We start from the raw sequence: 23,071 nt of genomic DNA, 5'->3' as shown, positions 1-23,071 counted from the left end.
AAGTATCTCAGTTATGTGAAGATTCTAATTAAGGCTTGCATTCCCCCAATTATAAAGTCTTCATAGAAACCTGGCATTTCCCACACATCCATACGATCTTTTGTGACTCTGCCATATATCTCATTACCAAAGGCAAGCCGTTGCCTACTACCATCCCCCCTCTGATTTCCTCATGCAAAACCTGTGATGCTTCCTGAAATTTCCAAACTTGACTTTTCCCTGGGGTGGGGGAGGGGAGTGGAGAGACACAAGAGGAAATAGAAACAGAAAGAAGAGCTTACCCCCGGAGAGGAGGGGAGGTTTACTTTTGACCAAGGGGCTGGAATGAGGAGCTTGGTTGCTAAAGGATGTGAAGAGGTGGGCACTGAAGTCATCAGGGAGCTCGGCCTCCAGAAATGTTTTCATGAACAGCTTGAAACCTTCAAAGTCTATGGTCTGCAATGGAAGCAAAGGTTTTAAAAATATGAATGCAAAGATTAGTTGGCTGCCCCATGGGATTGTCATTAGAAACACTAAATTACCCATGATGATACCTCTAATGTTCAAGTTGTGTGATGAAGATTGATGAAGATTGATGATGATGATGATGATGATGATGGTGATGGCAATATTAGGTTCCTTTCTCCAATACTTTTTAGACTCACAAAATACATTATATACACTATCACGTTTGACCACAATGACCCTTATGAAATAGGTAAGTGATATATTTTCATTCTCATTTTACAGGTCTGGAAACTAGCTCACAGAGGTTAACTAGATTCCCCAAGGTCTCTCAGTTGTAGGAGGTGGCAGGGCTGGATTCTCTGTTGTCCCTAGGATATGGTTCTAGTAGGGATGTTTTCAGGACTGTTCTGACAGTGTCATTGAGCCATCTCTAAACAAGGACATATTTTCCTCCCTTCAAATTCTATCCTCACCATTTAATCATTTAACCATCTTTTACTGAATGTTTTGGGGGGGTTTCAATAATTGTTGAGTCTGTGATGGCTTTGAGGTAGAGTCTAGAATGTTTACACACAATTAAGTTTGGAATCATCTATCTTTGAGGAAAAGATGCTTGTATTGCAGAGAAAATGTTCAGCTCCACAGTTGAAATCCCTTAATCACACAAGCCAAGCAAATCCCAATGGACAAATCACTCACTGGATGATTTTGCGTATAAACTCACATGTATCTATGCAGGAGCACGCATCTACCTGGATAGAACATGCACAGGCCTCTTTCCACATAAACAAGCTGCATCTCTACATGTCTGCAACACACATGTTTCTTCATGGGTCAGTTTATCACCTGGTGTGCACCCTTTCCATTATTTTTCAATGAACCCATGATATCATCAATTTGGAAGTTCCTTCCCCCAAAATGGATATAACAACACATTTTTGTGCTCTCAGTTGGTGCTGCTCTCAACAATGGCCTCGTGTCAATTTGGGGAGGGGACCCACCCACCAAACTGGAGGCCTGGAAACACTTTCTCTTAATATCACAACGGTAAAGTACCTGACACATAATAGGTGCTTAATACATGCTTTGAAGAAGGAAATAGAAAATCACTCCAGTTTCTTTGCCAAGAAAACCCCAAATGGGGATCACAAAATGTCAGACACAGCTGAAATGACTGACCAACAATATATGCTTGCAGGTTGACTGAACAGTGCAGTATTCTGGCTATGTGAGCGTGACACACACCACCACCTTCGACAAATGACCAGCACACCAAATGACATTTTCAGTTGTTATTTTTTAGAATTCTTCCTTAGTTATATCTTAGTCGATTGTGGCAGCTTCTCCACAGTCCTCCTAGCAGCAACAGCAACAGTAGTAAAGTAGTAGTAGCAGTAATAATAAAGTAGTAATAAAGTAGTATTAGTAGTAGTAGTAGTAGTAGTAGTAGTAGTAGTGGTAGTAGTAGTAGTAGTAGTAGTAGTAGTAGCAGCAACAGCAGCAGTAAATATCACTTTAAGGTTTGCAAAGCATTTCACAAATAGTATTCCTTCTCATCCTCACAATAGCTCTGGGAGGTAGATGTTATTATTATCTCCATTTTACAGAGGAGTGACTTGCTCAGGGTCACACAACTAGTAAGTGCTTGGAGCTAGATTTGAGCTCAGATCTCTCGAGTCCAGGCCCAATGCTCTGTCCACTGTGCCATCAGTTGCCTCTGTTTCCTCTTTAGGCACTCTTGTAACCCATTTTGTGCTGCCATACAGAAATGCACATGCACACACACACGCACACACACACACGCACACACGCACACATTCACGTACACACACACACACACACACATTTTCCCTTTCTCGGAAAGCTTGAACTCATTTAAAATAACTTTCTAATTCTCCAAAGATGATTCAGGCCACTCTTCTCCTTATTCAATTCTGGACCCAACCAGCTCTTGGTATATACACACTGACGAACAAGTTGTCTGGGTTGTTCATTCAAAAGCATATTGTCATGTGGGCACAAACATTCATCATCTGCTTGATCTTTCTGGTGTAAATGATCAAGCCAAATTCCTTCGATAACTCATAAATCCCTTGTAAGACGCACTTCCAATAGGGCAGGACTTGATGCTATCAGCATGTCATTCAACCACAGGAACATCTGGAAGGACTCATCCACAGAGAATCACTCGAACTTGAACCCTCGGCTAGAACCCCTCCATCCCATTGGCGAGAAGGCACCCCCCTGTTTTATTCTTCTTTTCATGTACATGATCAGAGGGCCTGCAAAAGGTACCTTTTCTTTTGTTTTATTATTCATTGAATTTTGGATGGTTTTGATATGTGCTAGACACATTGCTGAAAGAGAACCTGTAAGGCAAGAGTTTGCTCCCCTGGACCAAATGACGTTTTCATAAGCAATAAGCATAGTGAGATCTTGTTTTCTTTTAATTTTTGAGTTATGAGATGGTAGGAAGGTGGTGCACGGTTGGATCTCCTTGGTGAGAGCCTGCTTGCTCACTACTAATACCTTCATTTAAATGATATACATGAGATAGAGATAAAGATGATCATCACCAGAGTCTTGGCCAGCAAGTTAACCAATCAATCAATCAATTCATAAACCTTTGTTAAGTTCCCGTATGTGCCAGGTACTGTGCTGGAAGATGAGGGTACAAACACAAAAGGAAAATGATCGCTGTCCTAGAGGAACTTTCAATCTGGCAAAGAAAACGGTGTGAGCATCTGCTGGCATATATGAATTAGATAAATTATAATTGGGAAGGGGAGGGAAGGCACTATCAGCAGGGATCAGGAGAGGCCTCTCTTGTTCTGTTCATCCTTCACTTTCGAACCAGTGACATCACAGGGTGACGTCATGATTCACCCACGAATTGGACTTAAGTGAGGTAGAGCTGTGTGAAGCTGGCAGCCTCACTCCCCCTTCCAGTCACTGAAGTCTAGACAAAAGACATCTGTCAAAGGCCTGGGAGGCAGTAGATGACCTTGGTGATTTCCATGTCTGATGAGCTCTAAGCACCCCGCAGCGTTGTTGAGATAAATTGTTCTCATGAACCTATCCCACCAGGGGAAGTTTTCACATGCTTGGGGTAGACATACCCTTCACTCGCCGACAGGTTTGTGGCATGTCAGTTACTCTTAAGCTGGGTTAGCCCGTCTGTCGAGATGGTTTTACCAGGGTGTGGCTGCTGAGCATGCTACAGCTTCTTGGAGACACAGGTGAGAGCTGAATGCCAGGTAGACGTCAAAGGTGGATGAGCAGACTCAGAAAGGATTCAGCAAGCCCTCACATCAGAGATGCTAGTCCTCCTGAACGCCCCATACACCAGAAGGCAGCTAAGTGGCACAATGGATCTAGAGTTAGGAAGACTTTAGTTCTAATCTCACCTTAGACACTTACTAGCTCTGTGACACTGAGCAAGTCATAAAACAACAAAAACAACAACCAAATCTATTTGCCTCAGTTTCCTCAACTGTAAAATGGAAATAATAACAACATTTCCCATGCAGGGCTTTTGTGAATATCAAATAAGATAATATTTTAAGGCATTTATCACAGTGCCTAGCACATAGTAGATGCTTAATAAATGCTCGTTTCCTTCCCTTATTCTCTTTCCTTCCTTCCTTTCTTTTCTTTCCTTCTTTCTTGCCTTCCTTTCTTCTTTCCCTCAAATTTACTCCTCCTCCAAATGTCCACATTTCTGTTGGGGATACCACCAGCCTGCCAGTCATCTACATTCCCATCTTTGTCAGTTTCTTCCACATCTGCCAGAGTTCACCTATCACCATTGAACATTTTTTTTTTATGATAACTACATCAGGTGGTCTCGTGATGCCTCGATCTCCTTCTCTCCACTATAGACTCAAGGCAAAGCCAATATCCCATCACACTCCAACTCTAAGCTCATCAAAGTCATGTGTTTGGTCAGAGGACTCCTCACTTCAGGAAGAGGATGGCCCCTGGAGCATGGGCCTTCTCCAGCTCCCATACAGCGCCATTGCTGCTTGTGAAAATCTTGGCCTTAAATTGAAGAAGATGACTCCGGTGGTTGTCAGTGAGAAGATTCAGATGAGGCTGGGTGATTGATTTGTCAGTGGGTTGGGTTTTGAGAATCTAATGGTGGCTTAAAAACATAAACAGGACAGGACAGATTTTGCCCAATCTGCCTCTGAGATGTTTTCTAAGCAGCAGCCTCAGGCTTGTGAATGAGCTATTCGGGAAGACAGCAAAATAGAGACTGAGCCGGGCCGGGAGACTTCAGGGAGTGCTCCATAGCTGCGGCCAAGCCCATCCCCATTTCAGATCACGTTCCCCAGTTCTCAGTTATTTCAATCTGACCATCTGGAGCTTTTTGTGAGGATGGTTCTGTCACTAGTAGAGAAATCACAATATCTCACATTTATATAGCATTTCCCAGTCCATCCAAGTAGCTTAGAAGTGAATTAAAACAAAACTCATCCGTCTGGGATTGTTTTAATAACTTCTGGCTGCTACTTGGGCATTTCTGTATGGTGCTATAGAAGAAATAATCTTCATGAACCAAACAGACCACATGCCATTATCCATTTTAGTTTTATAAATGTACTCCTAGACACCGGGGGATGAGCGATCTCCTTAGTGTGGGCAATTCCTCCAAAGACGCGAATTGCAAACCATCCTTACCTGCCTATTTCATGCATCTCTTGTCCGAGTCTGCCCTTAAATTTCCTTAGAAAGAACTCTGCCACTCATCACCTTTGGGCCTCCTTATTCTTCTCTTGGTGTCATCGGCTTTCATTCTTTCATCTCTTGTTCTTGCTCCAGAGTGAAGGCCATCAGGAAACCTGCTGGGTAGTACATACCTGACACTGGAGCCAGACAGTGAATTTCTGAGATTCAAAGGACAGATGAGGCTTGGCAGATGTCATTTCCTGAGCAGAAGTGACCATTCTACTCATCTGTCAATCTGTGAACAGGTAAGTGTTTATTAAGCACCAACTCTGTGCCAGGCCAGAGGACAAAAAAAGGACGATGATGTTGATTGTTTTCTTTGTTATTCTGGTATTCTCAGCCACCGAAAGTGGGGATAAGAGCAGTCTGTGAAATTAGGGCTGGTTTGATGAGGACCATACAGACAGAGGACCCACCTGTGTGGACCTGATGAGAGCCAGCCCCATCACCAGGAATCATGGGGGAGGAAGAAATGTCTTCTGATGCATTCATGGGGAAAATTTTCAAAGGTTCTCATTTCTTAGCATTTTATATTCCAAAAAGCAATCCAGAGGACACTGGAGGGCTGCTACACAGGAAGAGTGTTTGGAAGAAAACAGATGTCAGAGTGCGAACCCTACAGTTTCAATCCTTAAATTGGTTTTAGAAAATGAACCTGTCTGCTGAAACTGTTTTCCCTGGGTCAGCTGCACACAGTGATGTATACCTTCAGCATTTAGCCACCATGATTCTTCTTAAAGAAAATTAAATATACTTTTCTGGGTAAAGGATGGCAGAGAAATAAATAAAAGCCTTCCTCTAATAGAGAAGGGGGCCAAAGGACATGACGAGGCAGCTATTTGATGAATCGCAATTTACCTACAACCATATGAAAGACTGACTTGGATCACTAATAATAAGAAAAATGCTAATTAAAGCAGTGCTTGGGATTTCATCTCACCAGGATAACAGCAAACATCAAAATGAATCAATCAACAAGTGTCTGCTAAGTGTCTACTATGAGACCAACCACAAACAGTCAATGCTGGAGAGTCTGGGTCGCCCCCACAGGGCTTAGTTCACTAAATATGAGTTCATTCAAATCTTCACACATTTCTCTGAATTTGTCAGATTCTTCATTTTTAGAATGTCATAAAATTCCACCCTAGTCATTTCCACCATTCATCAGTTGATTGGCACCATCTTTGGGTCCAGTTCTTTGCTACCACAAAACAATTTTGTGGGAATCTTGCTGCACATGGGGCCATGCCTTGTTGTTGACCTCCTTGGTATTCTCAGCAGTGGGACCTTGATCAAAGCATACCAACAGGTCAGTCACTTTTCTCAAATACTTTTAGAATGTTTGGACCAGGTGGAAACTCCACGGGTAGGGAGTTGGAAGTCTGCCTTTTAGTCTTCAGAATCAAGAGGAACACTGCTTTTTCAAGACCTGAGATGAGTTCCCAAGAGGAAGTAATGAGAACACTATTGTCAGTCCTGGTAAGGCATTCCTTCCTTTATTTATTCAATCATAACCATTAAATATTCATTCTGCACAAAACCTCAGGCAAGGCAGGCACTAAGTGAGATACAAGGACCTTACTACTGCAAGGGCAGCTTGAAGAAGACAATGTGGAGAAGCAAAAGAATGGGATCTCTGTCATCAGCTTCCTATCCTCCTGAGCCTGACACGCAGATAAAGAGATATATATTTTATATTGTGTAAAACAAAATCTAAGTAATAATCCTGCCCATTTAAAAATACACATCATGTTTCTCTATCTTCCAACATAGAAAAGGTTCAGGCAGCAACAGTCATGCACAAAACTAAAGCTTCAAGGAGTGAAAGAGAACTTTCGAGACAAAAAGTGCTGGCTCCAGGGGCACCATCTTCAGTCCATCTACTAGGAACAGGTTCTATTTATGGCAGCTAAAGAACACATGGGTCTGTTTTAAAAACATATTCACCATACTACCACCCAGAGCAAAGAATTGAGTCTCAAAGAGAATGATCACCCTTAAGAGTCATGGCCACATGGACGGCCTTGTTTAATAAGTACTCACCACTGGTAAATCTAGAAACCACAAATGCCTTACTCCCAGATATGTGGTTCCCCCAGATCAGATTCACTCCCTTGAAGATAGAGACTTATCTCTCTTGTTTTGTTTGGTTTTCACTTTTGTCTTCACATTCTTGTCATTTAGCACAGAATGGGTATTTTTTAAAAAAATATTTCTTGAGTTTAACTGAAATCGGATATAGAAATCAGGTGAGGGTTCTGGGCCACATTAAAGCTCAGGGCATGCTATAATGGCAAATATACCAAGGAAGTTCCCACCAATGACATTTGTGGCCTTCTAGTCCAATATTTTCTTTGTTTAGAGCACATTTAGCTTTGTTTTTATTTCCCCACAAATACCACATCAACCATTTGGGGAGATCCAGGCCTAAAATCCTGATGGAGGAAGTTGGGGTGACATACATTTCAAAGTCTGCTCCCAATTGGTCAAAGTTCACTGATGAGGCACCATGGCATACAGAAAGATTCTGATAGGTGGACATGAGAAGGTATAGGGAATAATGTACAAATGAATAGAAGTGGGTGACAGCTTGTCAAATTTGGACAACAACTCACGATCCCATTGGGTTGAACTGTAGCCAGAATGAAGAGAAAGAATATGGAATGAGATGGTTTGTAGGCCATGAGACATGTGTGGGTGAACATGCACACATATACGTGTATAGGGCCAGTGACAGACTATTTTCCTTCTAAGGACAAGTCTAGCCAAGACTGGAAGAACTTATCCCCAGAGTAGCCCCAGGGGACTAAGTTTTGTCATCCAAAACATCACTCAAGGACGATATACCTGATGAAATCACAGAGTGAGCACGATTCAGCAAACTGGGGTTACAACATGAGCTGGTTGAGTAGGGCTTTATGGGCGAGGTGGCAATGTTCTCCAAAGACAAGCACTGACTGGCAGGCTTACTTTCCCATTGCCACTTATAAGATGCATCGCATTATGCATTGTATGCCAGCTTTAAGTGTTTCTGAGGATTTAAACTATTTTATGTCTAATGTACAGTGAAAGTGATACGAAGGAAAGAATAATCCTTATTTATGTATCTCATTTTGGGATATGTTCTTTGCTCCTGAATGCACTGTAAGCAGTCATTGGGAGGGTGGGACAAGGAGGGGGAAGGAAATAGCCATCTAGTCATCCAGATAAGGAAAGCAGCACAGAAATAGTTATCACCCTTGGTGAGGAGTAGCTGACAGATATTACAGTCAAATCACTCCTTCACTCAAGAAGGCAGTCTGGTGTGCTGGAAAAGACACTAATTTGGTCAGGAGGAGGCATGAGCTTGAGTCTTGCCTCTACTGACTCATGAGTCAAGGGAATTCAGATGTCCCTTCACCCCTATGGGCTTCTATTTCCTCTTCTGTAAAACAAGATTGTTGGACTGGACGATCTCCATGGTTTTCTTGACCTTGAATATAATACTGTGGTCTACATCGATACGAACCAAATTTCTTTATTGCTATCATTATAGAGAGGTTGGGGTACTTTGTGATACAAACATGGAAAGGGTATAGGATGTACATTGTGTTTTTCACATGGAAAATTCCCCAAGGGCATGCTTATTCTAGGAGCTGTGCCACTAGGGCAAGGGCATATGTTGAGGGTGGCCTGCCTGTTGGACACTCCTTGAACCCTCTTCTCCCCTAGCTAAGCCTCTTTCTCTTGGTATACTGAGGGTTTAAGGCAACTGCAGAAATTCTATCCCAGCTCCAGGGGCAAAAGTGAATCAAGTGGAAGTCTGCTGTGCCAACACTCGCACTACATTACTGACTAGAGACAGGGAATGGAAGGAACACTTGTCTTTGCTGGTAAGACCAGCCTTTATTTGATGGCTAGCAGACAGTGGAAACGAGTGCCACATATGGGCTTCCCGGGTCCACTACAAACTGATGTTATATAATTGCGATTGAGACTTCACTGAAGAGAGGCAATGCTTTAGTCCTCCCTGACTCCCTGGAATGTGCACATATTTATAGACAACACAAAGTCCAGTAGACCTGAAAGACAAACAGCTTTTATGTCCAAAACAAAGGAAAACAACCAACCCTGACTCCCTAGCCCACTGCCCACAGAGACCTTCTCTTCTCTCTTCATGCCTCCCACATCTCTCCTTCCTCCTTCCTCCTATTCGCTCAGCTGAGGTGCTTTGATGTCAAAACACTTTGACATCCTCTCCCCTTCTTCTCTCTCTCCCCTAGCCTTTGGCAAAGAAATTGTCTTCTCTTCCAAGTGTGACCCCTCCAAATGTGTCCCTCATCATGCCCTTCTCATCTTGGCGCACTTTCACCACTCTTCAGGCTCTCCCTTTCTACTTGTTTTTCATTACTTACCGCCTTCACAGATGTCAAAGTTGGAGCCATTCTTGAAAGCCTAAGGATCTACCACCCTCTCAAGCTACCATCTTATTTCCATTCTCAATGACAGTGAAACTCCTAGAAAAAGCCTTCTATGTTTTGTGCCTTCCCTTTCTCTCTTGTCACTCACTTCTCAATCTTTTGTAGTCTGGCTTTTCTCAAGACTTAGCACATCACCATCTTCATCCCCAAGACTTTCCTTATTGCCCCCAGTGCCAGAAACTTCCCTCCTTATACTAACTCATGTTTTTGTCTTTCTTATGAATACACATGTATATACACACATCGGTTCCTTCAACAAAATGAAAGCTCCATGAGGGGGTAGACTCCTTCATTTTATGTCTTTGAATTTCCAGAGTGTACCCCATTGGCTGGCACATAGTAGGTAGTTCATAAATGCCTAGTAATTGAGAAGAAACACTGTTCATATATAGAGAGAGGCTGTCTGAGGCCATGCATGGTACAACTTGGACTCCCTTGGTGAGGGGGTCTGGATTTCTCCTTTCTTATATATCTATTTTGATAAGTAGAATGTTCAAAGAGGTGTATGTTAGACTGGGGTCACACTGCTCCAGAGCCCATACATGGGTGACATGGATTCACATTGGAGTGACTGAGGATAAACTCTGGCTGGTGATTTGGTAGGGAGCTGCTGCCCACCTGAACTATGCCCACTGTGCTCACTTGAGAGAAGGGGTGCCCTGTAGCAGGCACTGAGTAAGGGAGTACTGAGCAGAACTCTAACATAGTGATTATTCAAGTACACAACTGGGGTGCCCCCATCCAATTACTGGAAGTTTGCACTAAGCTATTTAAATCATGTTGTTTAAATATTCAAAAGTGGAAATATTCCAAGAAATAAACTCAAGGAAACTTTCTGAAATCCTTTTGTGATGGGCTAATCATCACAGTGCTATTTCCATCAGGGAATAATGCTACCCAGCAAGGTATCAAAGCTCTGACTACATTTGGAAGAGAAATAGAGCCAATATTTTCACAGAGGGGTTATTCAAGGAAATATGTGTGTACATAGACAGGACGACAGGGCTCATTCACTATTGGCAACAAGGTTAAGTGACTTGCCCAGGGTCACACAGCAAGGAACTGCCTGAGGCTAGAGACTGTTGGTATTCTCCCTTTCTTGAAAAAAATCACCAGACAGAGAAGGCAGCATCACCTAGGCACAGTCCTCACTTGATCCCTAACTCAACCACTCCCTCCCTCCCTATCTCCTCAAAGTAAACCATAAATAGCATTTCTATGATGTGTCATTGCCACCTCCTATCCTGAGAGGGGCCATTCCAGGTTTTCTATGTATAGCACAAAGAGAGTGAACAGTGGGTGTGACCTAGTGGACAGAGATCTGGCCTTGCAGACAGAAAGACCTGGGTTCAAGTCCAGTTGCTGGCACATGCTGGCTGTTTGCCCTTGGGAAAGTCAATCTCCTAATGGTTATCCAGACAACTCCCTAAGTCTTTAAGTTGCAGAGAAAGTGCTGACTTTTCTTGCTAGAGGGAAATTCCTCTTTTAGGAATTTGCTATACCAGTGAAATCATAGGTCCAGTGGGTATCCCTGTGCTATGAATAGTAAGAGGTCCAGAAGGAGCCTTCTGAATACTCTTCTTTAAATTAATTCTAGTCAATCAATCAAACAAGTTGAAGACATATCTTCATGAATGACTTTTTCCCCTCAAATTACTCCATTCAACTCTGGATTATCTGGGACCTGGTCATCCATTGTAGAGGCCATTGAGATTCCTTACTGAGGTTGCCAGATGCCCCATGTCCTGCTCCATTCTCCAAGCTCCACATGAACTTGTAGAAAATCTTTCTGGTTGACACAGAGACAAATCCATGGCATCCAGAGGACCACTAGTAAGTACATTCTGTGGTTCGCTCCCCACCCCCCACCAAACCCCTTTGAGTGCCCCACAACTTGTGTTTCCCTGGCCTCACTGGCACTGATTTAGTGAGTAAGAAGAGTCAAAGAGATTCTTATTACTCAGATAATCCCTCTTTCCTTGGTTTTCTTATGGCCTGGAATAGAAGAAAGAGAAGGGAAAAGACAGCCTAACTCTCCTCTAACAGTCTAACTGAAGCAAGACTGAAGTCCCACCTCTGGGGGCAGGATGGAGTTTCTGCAGTTGCCCTAAAATGCTAGTCTCCTGGAAGAGAGAGGTTTAGGTAGGAGAGAGCATGGTTCAATGACTGTCCAACATGCAGGTCCCATCAAGACACCCTTTTACTCTAATTGCATAGCCTCTCCAACACCAGATACCCGAGATAGCGGGCACCCTGCTGTCCTCCGTTAAGTTTATGATGACATGGATGAACTCAATGACGTACATGAGAAAACCACTGTTCACATCAATCATGGGCAGAACAGACATGCTTGCCAAAAAAAGAGGAAAACGTCTTACTTGGTTAAGAACGTCTTGTTTCTGTGGTGCATGGAAGGAAAGAGAAAATACACATGTTAATTTCATGCATTTCATACTGTTCTGGGAGTAAAATTGTTTCACTGAAGGTTTGCTTTAAAGATAGGTTTTAAAGAAAAACTATGAATAGCTTCCATAATCCATTCTTAAAAGAACGAACGCTAAAATTAAGTTATGATCCATGAATTTGACTTCAGTTCAATTCCACAAACATTTATTAGGCATCTACTACTTCTTACCTAGGGAGAAACAAAGATAAATGAGATGAAAACCTATGCTATAGAGCTTTCAGTCTAGTAAGAGAGGCCACTTATGTGTGTACATGCATATATACACATACATGTATGCATGTGCACATATAAATAACAAAACAGAATAAAATGTGACCCCAATTAGCACAAAGTAACATGAGAGTCTCAAAGAGGGAGAGAACACTGATGACCTGGGAAATTCCAGAAGGTTACATTGAGTAAAAGACTTTTAAGAGGCATCCTGAAGGAGAAATAAAATTTGAACTGATTGAATTGGACCAGAAGGGCACTCTAGGCATGAGGTGAGCAAAAGGACAGTAGTGGTCAAAGGCTCCCATGGAACCGTGAATCACTGACTTTGGTGGGAGTTACCATACGTAAATGGAGCATCGGGAATGTAACTAGAAACTTAGGGTGGAAGTACAGGAGAGCTTGGAAGGCCAGGCAAATTCAATAGGTAATGGGGAGCAGCATGGTTAGGAAGAATCAATAATAAATATTTCTCCATTGTGATTTATTCTAAAATATCCAGAATTTCAAAGCAATAAATTGTAGTTCTTATTCATCAAAAAGAAAGCATGAGTCAGGAATTAGAGATGTCTCCCCCTCACGTACTCTATAGATTTAAAAAAACACCCTAAATATCTTTGAAGCAAGTCTTTAAGGTGAGGCTACAAGAGGATCTTAGAGCACAGAAATTGAAATGACAGTGAAGAGCCTTCCCTCTCCAATTCTGTCAGATTTCTATTTGGGGGAGAACTGATTTCAGTGCTTGCAATAGTGATTTCAACCTCTCACTTTTTCCCCCCTCCCTACTTCTCCCTCTCTTTCTCTCCTTCCCCCACCCACTTTCCATCTCTCCCTTTCTCTCCCTTCCTCCTTCCCTCCCTCTTTCCCTCCCTCCCAACCCTTCAATCATAACCCCCTTTCCCTCTCCTGTCCTTTAACCTTCAGCATGTCTCTGTCTCTCATCCTCCTCTTTCCTTTTCTTGGTTTCTCTCTAGTTCTCTCTTCTCTTATTTCTCTCTCCTTTTTTTAGTCCTCTCCAGCCTCAATCTCTGGATATACCATCATAAAATTGTTTACAGCAGTGGAACATTCTGTATATCATGATAAAACTGGCTGGAAATATGATCAATTACTTCTTTGTCAAAACATCCTTGAATCACTAACTTTCTTTAATTACAATATTTAATGCACACAGCAAGGCAGTGTGCTAAGCTATCCTTGGAGAGGATGTGAGTTCCAGTCAGGCCTCTGACCCTTCCTGGTCATGTGACTTTGGGTAGAGCCCAAACAACTCTCTATGAACACAAATAACCAAGAAGATGCTTCTCTGTCTCAACAAAAGAAATTCCTCACGGGCAGCTCCCTATGTGGATAAAATCACAGGTCCAGGAAACAGGAAATTCTATCTACCAACGTGAGACTTAACTGAAACCTTGGGGAGCCTGAGACGCTCCCCAAGAAGGTAATGCACCCAATGATATGTTCCAGGGGAATGAAGTCTGGTGCCCAGAGGAGTATCCAATGGCAAACTTCATGCTAGGTGACCTCCCTCACGGTTTTAAGCCCCCAAAAGGAAGTCTGAAGAACCACTGGTTTTCAGTTAGTAGATGAGGCCATGACCCAAACAGTGAATCACTTCAGCCCCTTGTGAGTTAAACACTTAGTATTATCTGGTGAGACTGTAAGTCTTCTATCTATGAGGGTAGATGAAGATAATTCAGGACAGACACCAGTGGTCATCAGTAATTTTTTCTCTTCCATCTTCACCTCCCCCCAAGCATTTTTCCTCTAATTAAAGAGCACAATAAAATGGAAAGCACTTTTAGCATTCCTATGATAACTCTGCTAGATGCCCAGTAACTGCTTGACTATGGATGAGTAATTTGATGACCATGTCTATTTAGGCTTCAGACAAAGGCAGCTGGTGCTATAGTACATAAAATATTAGGCCTGCAGTCAAGAAGATCAGAGTTCAAATCTGACATTACTTACTACTCGTGTGACACAGGACGTGTTACTTAATATCTGTCTGCCTCAGTGTCCTCAACTGTAAAACGAGGAACATTGATAGCACCTATCCCACGGGGTTGTTGTGAGGATCAAATGAGAAAATATTTATAAAGCCCTTAGCACAGTGCGTGGCACACAGTAGGCGCTGTACATGTGCTCATTCCCTTCCCTTCCTCCTAACATTCTAAGATGCACATTTTAAAATGGGCTGCAATTCATCTTCAAACAGTTTCTAAATTGTATGAGTTACGGAGGAAATCATTTATGCAGGAAACAAAATTAAGTAATTATATTCATCTCTGCAGAAGACACATGTACATCCATCCCATATACATACCAACATATCATACATTTATGTTTTTGGTACAGATGTATACTCTTGCAAAATAATTAAAAAATATTTTCCTGGTCTCTGGCAGGCCAAAGCTTCCTCTGAACAACAACAATATGCTTTAATATTCTCTAGGCACTTAAAGAATTTTAAAATATATAATAAGACTGATTAACAAGCATCTTAGAGAAGCAGCTGTCCCTCGCAGAGTTTCACAACACTAGGGAGGGATTTGAGTGGATTGGCATCTGTACAGATGTGGGCACAAATCTTTCCTCCCAGATACACAGTTTTCTCAGAAGAAAAGGGATAAACTATTCATGCCAAAGGAAAGGAGAATCCATCATAGTCTTCATTTGTCTTGAATCATTGATCAATAGACAACTATCCTTACCAACCCACTCTGAGCTGAATTAGATCTGTGAATCCAGAAAAGAAAATTCTCCCTCCACAGGTATTTTAGACTTTCTATTCGCTGGGGTCCCACGGAGTGCACTAGATAAGGTAACTGAGTTTAGAGACTTGTATGGCCTGAAACATGGTCTTGTCAACTGTCCAATTGGGCCAACCACTTCTTAATTACCTCTCACTGGCTTTTATCAATATATATATTATATATATATATTGATCTGAAAACTCAACATTAAACATCATTAAGTTCCTCTAAAAGGAGATTGAGCACAGATATTCAGACTTGAAAGCCACCATCTTCCCCCAGTTCAACTCAATTGTCATTTTCCAGCTGCTTCATATTTTTGTAATGGATTTCACCCATCGATTGTCAGATTTATGAAGAGTTTCTGAATCATTAAAAAGCCTGACATCACATTTGTCTCAAATCACAAATCAGGTAATTAGCCTGTAAACTGCTACCCTGTGACTGAAAAGCCTCCTGGTATAATATATCATTTCATTGGCAATGAGTCCCAAATGACCTGTTAACAAGTGAGCAGCAGCAGCAGTGAGGCCACTTTGTAAACAACGACGCGTTCCAGTTGAATGTGCATCCTGACTCAAAGCAGATCTGCAACAGGGCAGTGGTTTCCAAACATGTCCCATTCCTCAAGGGCCTTCAGCTCCAGAGACACCAGGACATTCACATGAATAGCATTTCCAGGGCACCGGCATTAGTCCTGAAGGTAAAGCTGCTTTCTTGGCCTTCAAGTTTCTGATAAATCAATAGTAGCTTCAGCTGTATGAATCCAAAAAGGAGATGAAATTAGGTGGGTCATTATGGGAGACAAGAATCTCCTCCTGGTAGGTGTAGGACAAGAGATTGACTTTTAATGGCTTCCTCAGGTTCATCGTGTCCCCGGAAGTACTGGGGCTAAATGCTTTATTTCTTTTTTTTTCCTCTTTTCCAAATGAAACACGTCCAATATGGAAGACAACATCAGTGGCTTCGGCAGATTAGAATGGAGCAAAGAGAAGAAGGAATCAGAGAGGAGGCATTGTGGGAGCAGGAATGAACAGAGGGGAAGAGGAGGCCAGCAGAATGACTGTGGTTTCGACAACTTTCAACTGAACAACAAAACAGACAGCCTGAAGGGTTGGACTGTAGGAACTAAATGTAAATGCTGTCACTCCCAAGGATGCTCAGGGCTTAAAGGTGTCTTGGAGGGGAGGAGAGGAAGAGGGAGAAGAGGGGGGGAAGGGAGAGGGAGAGGGGAAGAGACAGGGAGAGACGGAGGAAATGAGTTTGAGCAAACCAAAGCTATACGCAGGAACATAATTGGGAAGGAGTTTCCCAGGAGGTATCTGAAGTCTATCTGCCAAGGACTCCTCTCTCGACTGAGCCCTACTGACTGAGGACATCGGGCACCAACTCAACAGGACTGTCTCGAAGTCGATCTCCCGTAAACAGGAACAATAAATCTGAGTTCTCAGACAGAAATGGGAGGTGGGGGTGGGGAGAGAGAAAGTAGATGGAAATAATTCTGAAAATTATTGTACATAAGACATATGAAGTTTTTAATCAAGAATTTCCAGGAGCCAAGAGACCACGGATGTTAAGAGGTGAACAGCAGGCAGAGAGGGCATGGACTCCCCACCACTTTGAGTGAGTGTGACCTCTCACATCGCTGTGCTCCAATAAGTCACAATATCGCGATTTTGTCTCTGGGTGTGCTCCCTGCGCTGATGCTGATAGCGACCCCTCCGTGCATTGGCTACAGCTGGTCACTGTGAGATTGACCAGATGCTGAGTCTCCCTGGACTAGCCTGGCCGCTGCTTGGATGACAGTCCATCTGTGAGTCAAGATCAGGAGTTTTTCTAACTTGACAGAATCTGCCAAAGTTTGGGCTGCTCTACCATTATCTTGCACTCAGAGAAATCAGTGGGAAATATCACTGTGAATCTGAACAGACCACTATTACTGGTCTTAGAAATACCAATGGCTGGACACAAAGGAAGTTGTCGAGGCTTTATTCGGAGTTTTAAGCAGTAACATGGCCAGGATGGGGCACACCCTTCCTTCCCCGTTCTATCTCTCTTTCCTAGGACTCCAATTAAACAATCATCACCATCATCCCTAGTACTGATGCAGGAATTTGTAGGGGGAGGAGGGAGGGAGAGAATTCAGTGCTGAGAACACAAGATAATTTGATTAAAAATAATAATAATAATGCCTAATATTTATATAGCACTTCTAAGGTTTGCAAAGCACTTTACAAATGTTAACTCATTTGATCCTCACAACCTAGAGGGATAGGGACTATTATGAACCCCATTGTACAGATGAGGAAACTGAGGTAGAGAGAGGTTAAGTGACTTGCCTAGGGTCATACAGCTAGGAAGTGTCTCAGGACAGATTAGAACACAGGTCTTCCTGACTCCAGGACCAGCAACGTGCCCCTAGATGCTTAGGGTTATGTTATATTGGTGGTGCCTTATCTGGCACAGCCACGGGAGCTGCATCCCACAGGGACTGAGTAGTGAGGATGACTAGTGCCTCCTGCCCCACCCCGACCCAGAACAAACCCGTTAATTTGCCCTGATTTTCATACTTGTGCTAGGTGCTTATGGGTTCCTGTCTGTCTCCTTCCTTGAGGAGTTCTTTCTGTTTGCCTTTCTCCAACAGGAGATTTCTATCTGCCATCTTATATGTCAAAGGATTTCTCTGGGATCAGAAATCTGGAGAGGAAGATGAAGGCTTTCAGCCAGCTGCCTGGTGACTGGCACCTGACTTTGTCTGGCAGTGTTGGGGGGGTGGCGGGGTAGAGGCAGAAGGGAGGGAAGGAGGAGAGAAAAGGCCTTTGATTCCCTTAGCTCCACATTGCTCCAGAACCCTCAGGCAAAGGGTCTATACAATGCTGGAATCAATATCTTTGTGAAATGAAAATCAATGCTCCTTTTTCTTTTGACCCAGAAGGTCAAATTATTCATGTAATTAAAGATCAATAAAGATGTGGATTACATAAAATCAAGAGATGCTCTAAAATCTATATTTGGTCTCAGAAATTTTGACCATAGAACACTAATTAAGACAAAGAGGCCATACAGTGAGGGTGTGGTGGCTGGCATTCTGAGATTGGAGTCAGGAAGTCCTGGGTTCAAAGCTTCCTCTGAAAGCTCTGTGCTCTAGAGCAATTCATTTGAGCTCTCTGAGTCTCAGTTTCTATATCTGTATGATGAGGATAATAGCAGTATCTGCCTCACAGGACTACTGGGGAGGCTCACATGAGACAAGCTATGTCCAGTGCTTTACAAACCTTAAAAAGCTCAGAGAATGTGAGCTATTGTCACTATTGCTGTTTGATTTTTCTGTCCAGACGACAGGCAGTATGGGTCAGTGGAAAGAGCTCTGGACTGTAGCCAGAGGGCCTTGGGTCAAGCACTGTCTGTCACTTTCTTACCTGTTGGACCCCACAACTCTTCTTGGCCTCAGTTTCCTCATCTGTAGAATGAGGGAATTAGCCTCTGGGGTCTTTTCTAAATCTAGGTTCTAAATCTGTGACCCTGGAGCTCCTCCCTTCCTTCCTACAACCTGGTGTTCACCCTTCATTTTCAAAGAGGACCAATGACATCACAGTGTGATGTGCTGACTTGTACATGAATTGGATTTAAATGATGAGAGTTGGGTGAAGTCTTCAGCCTCACTCTCTCTTCCAAAGTCACCATCGTCCATCAGTAAGACAAAAGTAAGCCCAGGGGCAGTGGCCCAGGACTCAGTGGATGACCTTGGCATCTTCAATGTCCGACCAAGCTCCAAGCGTTCCACTGGGGTGCTGCATTTGCCTCCATGGCCAGTGGAACAAACTGTTCTCACCGACCCCTTCTGCCAAAGGAAGTCTTCACACTTGGGGCAGACATCCCCCTAACTCAATGGAGGGTCTGACACCCGGAGTTACCCTCAACTTGGCTTAGCCCATCTGCTGAGACGGTTTTATGGGGGTGTGGCCGCTGAGCGTTATACGGCTTCCTGGGGCACAGGTGAGAATTGGGTGATGGGTGGACACCAAAGGTGGATAAGCAGCCCTGAAAACCTAGTCTAGTCTAAGGCACCCTCCCATGGGAGCCTCAGTTAAAGGGCCTGAAGATGTCTCGTCTGGAGAGAGAAGACTATGGCAAGGCATGGAGTTATCTTCAAGCACTTGAAGGCTTATCATGGGAAATCAGGGACTGAGCTGTTCTGTTTAACCCCAGAGGGCAGATCCAGGATCAACAGGTGCCAGATGCAGCAAGGTATAGAACAGGAATAACTTTCCAATGAAATGGAATTATCCCAAACTACAGCGGGCTCGTCATAGGGAGTGGGCATCCCCATTCTTCAAAAGGTATACTACGTAGGCACAGCTCCAAAAAATCAATGAGTCAGGCAATCAACAAGCATTTATGTGCCAAGAATGGTGCTAAGTTCCAGAAACACCAACAGTCAAGTCAGAGGCTGCCCTCCAGGAGTTTACATTCTAATGGAGGAGACAACTTGTACCTAAGTGTATACATACTGGACACACACACAGATTATATGGAATGTAACCTCAGAGAGGAAGGGAACGGGGAGCGGGTTGTTTGAAACAAGGTCCCACAGAAGGAGACCTCAGAATTGAGTCTTGAGGAAAGCCAGGGCAAGATGCGTCTAGCTCAGTGTTATCCCTCTCTCCCTATGTCCCTCCCACTCCCTGAGCTCTCAGCCTGGCCCAGACCCATCCTTCTTTCACTGGCCAGTCCCTCAATTAGGATTAATCCATTAATTGGGTCCTACTCAAGGGCTCACTTCTGAGCCTGGAACTCTGGGACCTAAATCAAGGTGATGGGAAGAGGAGGGGGTCAGAGACTACAGCATACAAGGATCCAAGGAAGGAAGCTGGGATATGGAGTCTGGAGGAGAGCAGACTGGGATGGAATGTGGGTGCCCAAAATCAGAAGTGTCCCCAAGAAGAGAGGATCACCTCTGGGAGGGGGTGCTGCAATAGGGTGCTTACTCCTGGATCCTTGTGTAGTAATTACTTATTCAAGATTCCTTCCCAGGCACTGGCCATATGAGAAGGCCTTGGAGGAGCCCAAACCCTGATGGCTTAATTTACATACATTTACATTACATTTACATAATTTACATGGAAATTAGAACACCAAAGGAATACCCCATCTTTCCCAAATGTTACTATAATACACTGAATGAAACAAGAAAAAAGCAGCCTTACCCCCTCAGGATTATACTTTGCTAGCACGCCATTGCCATGGAATTCTCCCAGGACATCCTTGATTTTTTTTGTAGAATCTGCAGAGAAAAGAAAATATAGTAATATAATTCTCTAGTTCATCATTGCTACAGCATATTAGACAAAGGAATAGAAAGGCCTATTTGTAGTGACCTTTCTTTTTTTCCCCCTCAAATCAGTGAACATTTATTAAGCACCTACTGTGTGCAAGACAGCATTGTGCTGGGAACACTGAAACAAAAACCCAACAATCTCTGCTCTCAAGGAGCTAATGTTCAACCTAAGGAGACAGAACATACTGGGCACCCACTCCTGCCCATCAACAGAAAGAGACACCCAGAATGCAGCCCACAAATCAATTTCAATGTTCTTGAAATGGTCTTAACATAAAGTAAATGTGAAGGAGACCAAGAAGAGAGACAATAAAGGCCTTATGGGATTGTATTATTCTCGCAGCTTTATTATTTTAACATTTTAATTAATTTATTTTAGACTTTCTTTTCTTCTTCAGTTTTGAGTTCCAAATTCTCCCCCTCCCCCACTGGCTGAGAAGGCAAGCCACATGACATCTACTATCCCTGTGAAGTCATACAAAACATATTCCCCCAGCTTTAAAAACAAGAACTGATATAAATATGAGAGGATTGAGTTTTCCCAACTCACTGGAGAGAAAACCCAGAAGTTAAATCAGATAATGGATAACTACCGAAGACAGAGAGGAAGATTGGAATGAAAGAACCAAGATTGAAATCCTACCCCTGCTACCTGCATGCCTTAGGTAAGCCACTGACCTCGCATGTCTGGCCTCTGTTTCCTCATTAATGAAAAGGAGAGGGTAGGGCTAGGTCAGCTGGTCTTCAACTCTAAGACAAGCGGGGCCACTAGTTCATGCATAAAGATCCCTGGGAGCCCCACACTGACTCTTTGAAGATGTAATGGGAGCGATGTTTTTACTGTATTTTTATTTTGTTAAATCTCTCCTAATTACATTTTAATCAGCTTTAAGTGTGGTGCACTGAGGTCTGTGTGCCTGATACCTCTGGGCTAGATGACCCAGCTCTCTTCCAGGTTTCAATCTATGATCTTACATTATTTCAATTCAATTCCAACATTTTTGAAGTACAAACTTTGCAAGAACTGGTATAAACGTGAGAGAAATAAATGATCTACATGTAAGCCACTGAAACAGGTCAAATTGACGTTGTCTGTCCTTCGCTCTCAAGAGGACCACAATATCAGGGAGGGGATGCCATGACATGTGAGTGAACTGGAGTAAAGTGAGGCAGGGCTGTGCAGAGTCACCAGCCTCACTCTCTTCTCAGGAGCCATCTGGGTCAGGTGACCAGATACAGATCATGACGACTGGAGATGGCCCCAGATGCAGTAGGGACCTTGGCCTTTTTAAGCTAAAATCCTTCCCAGGTCTTAGTTTGACTGAAGCAATGCCCATCCAGTGACTAAGGCTAGGTAAGAAATGAGGCAACCTGGTCAAAAAAAAATCCATCTGGGAGGGGAAGCCCCCCAGGATTTCTGGCCAAAGCAGAAATAATTGCTATTTACATTCACTCTCAGTCAATCAGGGCCCAAACAGTAGCTTCTAGTCTAAAGGTACCTATGTGGTTCAGTGGATAGCACACAGGGCCTGGAGTCAAGAAGACCTGAGTTGAAATCTGACTTCAGACATTTACTAGCTGTGCGACCTTGGGCAAATCACTTAAGTTTGCCTTAAGCCCCTGGAGAAGGAAATGGTAAACCAAACCTAATGTCTTTGGTAAGAAAACTCCATGGACAGTACTGGCATGCTATGGTCCACAGGGTCACAGAGGTAGACAAGACTGAACAACAATAAAGCTTCCAGTTTACCAGGGGAACAGAAGGTACAACATATGCACAGATAAATAAATGCAAAGTAATTTAAAGAAAAAGTATTAATCATTGAGGAGACCAGGGAAGGTTTCATAAAGTGTATATGTATGGAAGGCCTGGGAGGACACTTAAGCAAATGCATGCAGTGGGAGATAGAACCTTCAGTCCGGGGAGTCCAGTTACAATGGAAAATAGAGTCTGCGCTGGAGTTTAATATAAAGTAAGCCCAGAGAGGGAAATGAGTCAGCTTTGTAGAAGGCCTTGAATGACACACCAGTAAGTTTTTATTTTATCCCAAAGAAAATAGGAAGTCACTGAAGGCTTTTAATCAATGGAATGATGTGGTTAGAGATACAGTGCACTGTAAATTCATCTTCGGGAAATTTTTAGAATTGACAGTTTTCCTGGTGTTCACTAGAGAACCCACTCATTGTTCCATGGGACTTTCTCCAGGTCATCTATACGCCTGGAGAGTACAGATGGATTTCAGGGTGTCCATGAATTTGGATGGGAAGAAAACTGCATCTTTATTTCGATATGCATAATTGGTTTCCTTTGTAATCCTATGGATCTTATTTTATGCATTTAGAGACATAATTCTGAGAAGGAGTCCACAGGCTCCAACAGGCTGGTCCAGGGGTCCAGGACACACAAAAGGTCAAGATTCCTCCTATCAGGTTTTTATAAAGCTCTCTGGATACCCATTCAGCACGCAAGAGTCATCCTTTGGCCTCACTCAATGAATGCTCCATCTCACCATCCCTTCATCCATTCCAGGGATGCTATCCTCCACAAGAGGCAGTAGGGGACAGTGGTTAGTCTTGGAGCTAGGAAACCTGGGTTCTTGTCCTATTTCTGCTACATATCACATGACCTGCCAGGTCACTCACCTGCTCATTGTCCCAGGCC

At 43.2% G+C, this 23,071-nt stretch overlaps 1 protein-coding gene across 1 annotated transcript in view; it reads right to left on the bottom strand.

Annotated features, from left to right (window-relative positions):
- DGKB (diacylglycerol kinase beta) overlaps nt 1-23,071 on the bottom strand; it is a 575,035-nt gene that overhangs the window by 484,929 nt on the left and 67,035 nt on the right. Inside the window, exons 2-3 of the mRNA XM_027872326.1 lie at nt 20,279-20,355; nt 282-435 (exon numbers count right to left, since the gene is read on the bottom strand). Of these exons, the coding sequence (XP_027728127.1) occupies nt 282-435; nt 20,279-20,355 (231 nt within the window). The remainder of the gene's footprint in view (nt 1-281; nt 436-20,278; nt 20,356-23,071) is intronic.

This window comes from Vombatus ursinus, unplaced genomic scaffold (assembly GCF_900497805.2).
Source record: "Vombatus ursinus unplaced genomic scaffold, bare-nosed wombat genome assembly UNPS02014799.1, whole genome shotgun sequence".
In the NCBI taxonomy this organism is placed as follows: domain Eukaryota; kingdom Metazoa; phylum Chordata; class Mammalia; order Diprotodontia; family Vombatidae; genus Vombatus; species Vombatus ursinus.
The sequence above is the reverse complement of the archived record's forward strand: the minus strand, read 5'-3'. Positions and strand labels throughout refer to the sequence as shown.